Source organism: Saccoglossus kowalevskii, chromosome 18 (assembly GCF_978046115.1).
Source record: "Saccoglossus kowalevskii chromosome 18, keSacKowa6.1, whole genome shotgun sequence".
Lineage (NCBI taxonomy): Eukaryota > Metazoa > Hemichordata > Enteropneusta > Harrimaniidae > Saccoglossus > Saccoglossus kowalevskii.
This window is the reverse complement of record NC_140658.1, coordinates 21797282-21803898: the sequence shown is the minus strand read 5'-3', so window position 1 is coordinate 21803898 and position 6617 is coordinate 21797282. Positions and strand designations below refer to the sequence as shown.

At 42.8% G+C, this 6617-nt stretch overlaps 1 protein-coding gene across 1 annotated transcript; it reads left to right on the top strand.

Annotated features, from left to right (window-relative positions):
- Positions 1-2334: 2334 nt before the first annotated feature.
- Positions 2335-6477, top strand: LOC146731675 (uncharacterized). Its single transcript, XM_085492998.1, has one exon. The coding sequence runs from the start codon at positions 2335-2337 to the stop codon at positions 6475-6477; it is 4143 nt and encodes a 1380-aa protein (XP_085349124.1).
- Positions 6478-6617: the final 140 nt, after the last annotated feature.

The following is a 6617-nucleotide window of genomic DNA, read 5'->3' as shown; positions in this document are numbered from 1 at the left end:
AGCGCCCTCAATCACAAACTACTGTAAAGGGGTAATTATTCACTGGGTTTTAATTTAGCTTATTTCGCTGACTGGAAAAATGCGCTAAATTAAAACACAGTGAATATGTAAAATTTAGCATAGAACACATTATCTAAATGACGAAACCGTGAATTTAAAACCCACTGAATATGTCTAAAATGGTAAATCAGTGAAATTTAAACCCAGTGAAAATTAGTCTGTCGGAAATAGATATGGATAGAATTATTGTTTACTATTTTTACTGATATTGTGTATCGTGTTATATTATTATACTGTTATATACATCGTTTGTACCGCCTAAAGCTTGAATGTAACAAAACGGGATACGACCTTGAACACTGTGCTATGAGCGAACATGAGAGGCAACACCACAATATTTGTATTGACCAATCACAGTATTGTATATTTGTATCTAGTTTTCCCGCTCGAATTCAGAATCCCCACGAGGGTATTTAAGCATTCATTGTAATTGTTTCAAGGCTCTTCTATGTTATGTTCACGAATAAACAACTTGTGTTCTACTCTTGAAAGTACTTGTCTTGTCTGATTGCTGGACTGCTGGTATTATAAAGAATATTACGTCCAAAAATACGACTTCCCACATTTTTGGTGCCGAGACCAGGATAATGCCAGATCCAGCCCAGAATCCAGTTGAAGCGACAGATCCATTGCCTGATCTCAAAAAGAAACGCACAGTTTGCCGTGCTCAACTTACGAAGATCTTCAAAAAAGCAGAAGCAGAAATCGGACAATATGACGCTGAGGTTGACAAAACTAAAGCCTATGCCACGCTTCGAGCAACATACAAACTTGTTCAAGATAGATATGCAAGACTCATCGCTACTGATGAACAAATTTTCAACGCAACTCAAGACCCCGATCTGAGCAGCGACATAGAAGAGACAGACGACTATGAAATTCAGATCTCCGAGAGAAAAGAACTAATCGGACAATTTCTCGAGTCACGCGACCCCTCTACACTGAAAAAAGCTGCGACGGAGAATTTCAATGCCTCGTTTATCGCCGGAAAGCAAGTCTCCGCGCAATCATCCGCTCAACGAAGAGCCGTTCAACTACCGAAACTCGAATTACAGACATTTGCGGGAGATACACTAAAATGGGTTAGTTTCAATGATACATTCAATGCGGCCATACATAACGATGGAACACTTGACAATATCCAGAAGTTCACCTATCTGCGAAGCCTTCTGACAGGTGAAGCCGCACGCACAATTGAAGGACTTGATCTTACTGATGCCAACTACGCTAGCGCTTTGACATTACTCAGGGAAAGGTATGGACAGAAACAAGTCATAATCAGTGCCCACATGAAGTCACTGTGGGAACTACCAACGCCGACGGAAGATGCCACAAGTCTCCGTCACTTCTACGACTCGCTCGAATCCCATGTTCGCGGTCTACATGCACTGGGTGAAGACGAGAACTCATACGGAAAACTTCTTGTACCCATGATTCTAGAAAAACTGCCGACTGAAATACAACGTCTTCTAGCAAGGGCACGTGGAGATGTCGCTTGGAACCTACCCGATCTCCGAAAAGCCATACTCACCGAAATTAAGATAAGTCAGGTTGGTAACAATAACATTTTAACAAATCAACCCACGATTACTGCTACCTTTCACACTACGACGCGAGGGCAGAAATCAGCTCGTCCGAAACGCCTTTGCGCCTACTGCAAAGGATCGCATTCGCCTTCCGAATGTACGGTTGTTACAGACGCGAAGCGCCGTTTGGAGATCGTACGCCGAGACAAACTGTGTTATAATTGTTTAGCTAAGCATCTCGTTGGAAACTGTGCATCGAAACACCCCAGCAGACACTGTCAACGTAAGCATCACTCATCGCTTCACATTCATGGATATAACTGCAGTAACCCAGGAAATAATAGCAGTGCCACAAATGGATCTAATCCCAGTGGGGATACTCGTCACAATTCTGGATTACCTGCAGATTCGGCCACTGGATATAATACACCGGTTTATTCGGCCAATAATGGAAATCATTACTACTAGCAGACCTACGAACGGATCTAATACAAATGGAAATAATACTTGTGTACATTTTACTTCAACCCTGAACTTTGCGCCAAAAGGGCCGGTTCTGCTCAAAACTGCTAAAATACCCGTTTCTGTCAATAATGGAAGTATTGTCTCCGCTACTGTACTATTTGATGAGGGAGCTAATCGCACATTTGTTACTGAAAGTTTCGCCGACAAAATACACGCGAACACTACGCGTTCCGAAAACATTGATCTTGCTTCATTTGGGAACAAACATACACGCATACGCTCAATGAAAAAGGGGACATTCGATCTGCATACCATTTCCGGCAACAAAGCGAAAATTGACGCATTGCTCATACCAGAGATATCCACTTCGATGTCCAATCACGTCGATTCCGAACTATTGACACTTCCATATCTGAAAGGGCTACGCCTAGCTCACCCGGTTTCTAATGACACTTGTTACGACATCGACATTTTAATCGGTGCCGACTACTACTGGAATTTCGTCGGAGACGAAGTTATTCGTGGCAAAGGCCCTACAGCCGTGTCATCTCCTTTTGGTTACTTGTTATCTGGTCCCAAACTTAATGGGAAATCTACCGCTGCTGCTAATGTGCTACACGTAATGACTGACACTTGCAAAACTGACATTGCTATCACTTCATACTGGGACCTTGAGTCCATCGGCATCAAAGATGATACACGCTCTGATAACACGCCTACAAAGGAAACCGAATTCAAGTCGTATCGCGATACTCACCTGCGCCGAGAGGACAATCATTTTGTTGCTAAGTCACCATGGAAATCAGACCACGCTCCACTACCTACAAACTACAACGTTTCGAATTCGCGAACGCGATCCATGATTCGCCGTCTACCGCCAAATGTTGTTGATATTTACGATAGAATAATTACCGATCAAGAAAAACAAGGCTTCATTGAGGTCGTTAAGAACGATAACATTGCATGTGGTCATTACTTGCCACATCGATCCGTCAAAAAAGATTCCGAGACCACGCCAATTCGTATTGTATACGATTGTAGTTGTAAGAAGAACGCTGATTCTCCTAGCCTAAATGATTGCCTAATGACCGGACCTCCGTTACTCAACGACCTCACCTCGATACTACTACGATTTCGCGCAAATCCTATCGCATTGACAAGTGACATTGAGAAAGCTTTTCTCCAAATACGTCTTGAACCCGATGAACGAAAGTTTACAAAGTTTTTGTGGCTTTCTAATCCACGAGATATCGAGAGCGAATTCGTCACTTACCAATTCAAATCGGTTTTATTCGGCGCTGTGTGTTCGCCTTTCATTTTGAATGCCGTAGTCAAAACGCAGATGGAAGCTAATTCGGACATTCCAACCTCCTCCGATTTGAAACAGAACATATATGTGGATGACGTCATAACCGGCTGTACGTCTGAATCCGACGCCATACAATACTACAACGAGTCCAATCAACTAATGAGTTCTTGTGGTTTCAACCTTCGTTCATGGTCTTCGAACAATAATGAGATTCGTAAACTTGCCAGAAATGACAACAAACTGAAGACCGCGCCAGACGTCGGCATTCTTGGTATACAGTGGAATACCGAGAAAGATACACTTACTTACAGAGATATTAACATTCAATCACCGGGACATTTAATTACGAAACGCGACGTCGTCAGTCATACAGCGTCATTGTATGACCCGCTTGGTTTATTATCACCAGTACACGTAAAGGCAAAGTTGTTCATTCAAGACATCTGGAAAAAGAGAATCGATTGGGATGAACCTTTAAATGAAACTATGTTTAACAATTGGGAATCTATTGCTGGCGATCTAAATCAGATCACAAATACTACAATGAATCGTCAATATTTCAATGAAACCACAGATGACACAAACGATTGTGAACTGCACGTTTTCTCTGATGCTTCCATGAAAGCATATGGTGCTGTTGTTTACCTCAGGAAAAACAACAAAACTGCTATTGTTATGGCGAAAACCCGAGTCGCGCCGATCAACTGCAAAACACTGACTTTACCTCGTCTAGAGTTGATGGCAGCCTTAGTTGCCACGCGATTGAGTAAGTTTGTTTACAATGCGTTATCTCCGAAACTGAACATTACTGAACGCGTATTGTGGTGTGATAGTCAAATAACATTACATTGGATCCACAGTGATAAGAAATTGCCTTTATTCATCGCTAACAGAGTGAAAGAAATTACTGGCTTCAAACACGTGTATAAATATTGTCCAACAGTTGACAATCCTGCCGACCTCCTGACTCGAGGAATTACCGCAAAAGAATTGAACAATTCCAATCTTTGGTGGAATGGTCCACGGTGGCTTCCTGTGCAAGGAAATTGGCCAATCTGCACGCTTTTCGATTCACCTCTCTTCAGCGACGTTCAATGCGACGCGAATCCACGCTCCAATGACGTCACACATGAGGTCAACGAACTATGTACCGGGGATTCCCTTGATCTACGTTCTAACGCCATCGACGAGTCCGCGGATGTCAACATCAATACTTCCGGGTTTCCTCGCGGCCCACAGATGCCGGTAAACGTAAACAGAGACACACCCACCGTTTTTCACGTGTCGGACATTCATCAATCTGAGATTCAATCAACTCTGCCCGTTGCCATGAATACCGACGATGAACACTGCCGTTTATCGGATAATGCTATACGTGACACTTTGTTTATAGATTCACCTTCAGAATCTATAGCCTCTTCTGACATTTCTCTGGGAATGCAACGCATCATTGATCTGACTAAATATGGGTCTTTGAGTAAACTGTTGAGAGTTACCGCTTATGTTCAACGATTCGTGTCTATACTGATACGCAATAATACTACACGCAGGCCATTGACAGCCAATGAACTTGAACGAGCCGAAACCGCGTGGATTAAATGTGTGCAGAAAGAGACATACAGTGACACTATGATGTCACTTCGGGGACATAATACAAAGTACGGTCGTTTGGTGCGCCAACTGAAACTTTTTATCGATAATGATGGTATTCTGCGGTGTGGTGGGAGATTACATAACGCTCCTATTGACTTTGCTACGAAGTTTCCGATTCTTCTACCTAAGGGACATACGTTTACTACTCTGATCATTCGACATGATCATATTCGTCTATTGCACAGCGGTACGCAGGCTATTGTGACATCCCTGAGACAACGATTCTGGATCCCGCAAATTCGACGCGCAGTGAACTACGTCATTCATAAATGTGTAACTTGTCGAAAGGTGGACGGGAAACCATATCAATCTCCGTTAACTGCGCCATTACCAGATTACCGTGTCAATATGACTCCACCGTTTTCAGTAACCGGCGTGGATTTTACTGGTGCATTGCTTGTCAAATCCTCCGATAACAAAGAAAACAAGGCATACGTTTGCTTGTTCACGTGTGCGGTCACACGTGCAATACACCTTGAACTGGTACCCGACTTGAGTACTCGAACTTTCATAATGGCTTTCCGTCGATTCGCTGCACGACGCTCCTTACCAAGTAAGATGTTATCCGATAACGCGACTACCTATTTATCCGCCGCTGACGAAATTCACGCTTTGTTCGAGTCTACCGAAGTAAAGAATCTATTAGCCGAAAATCGCGTTTCCTGGACATTCATTTCTAAACGTGCACCCTGGTTCGGTGAGTTCTGGGAGCGATTAATAGGATTAACCAAAACAACGATAAAAAAGGTACTCGGTCGCGCCTTTGTTACCTTTGAAGAACTCCGAACTATTCTTACTGAAATCGAGTCAATTTTAAACGACCGACCTCTGACCTACGTGTCAACGACCGAAGATGACCCCGTCGCATTAACGCCATCACACCTTCTTAACGGGCGACCGTTAACAACGCTACCTTACATTTCCACTGACATCGATGAACTTAATGATCCTAACTATGGGGATCATAACGCTAATAACGAACGATATAAACATTTATCAACCCTACAAATGAGTTTCTGGAAACGGTGGTCAACTGAATACCTAACTGCGCTCCGAGAAAGACATCAAACGACTATTTCCGGGGTAAGAGATAATATTATACAAGTTGGTGATGTCGTTCTCGTTCATAATGACATTGATAAACGCGTACGATGGAAATTAGCTACTGTTATAAAGCTTGTGTATGGAAATGATGGCCTAGTGAGATCAGCAGACATAAAAACCTCATCTGGTATGACAAATCGTCCTATCCACAAACTGTATCCACTTGAGGTGAAGACACCCACTCCTTCAGATGAAGAGAGTCCACCACGAGACACAGAACCACTCTCGTTGTCACATGGAGGTGAAAATAGAGATGACACAACGCAACAAAGTGATACTGATGCTAGACATTCTCGCCCAAAACGACGGGCTGCCACTGCGGCTAGACATTTTATACAAGATCGTCTCAAGGACTTGTGATTATACCCTGAAATTGTTTATCGGATATTGCCTGCCAATGTCTTGGATTAATTGCCGTTAATTGGTTGAACATTATGAAATATATTGACTTTTTGTTCTCAGTTGTTTACCTATGCGAGTAATATTTGAACACATTACAT

Excerpts from the sequence above, each read along its gene's own strand:
- LOC146731675 (XM_085492998.1), top strand. The coding sequence starts at position 2,335 with ATGAAAAAGGGGACATTCGATCTGCATACCATTTCCGGCAACAAAGCG.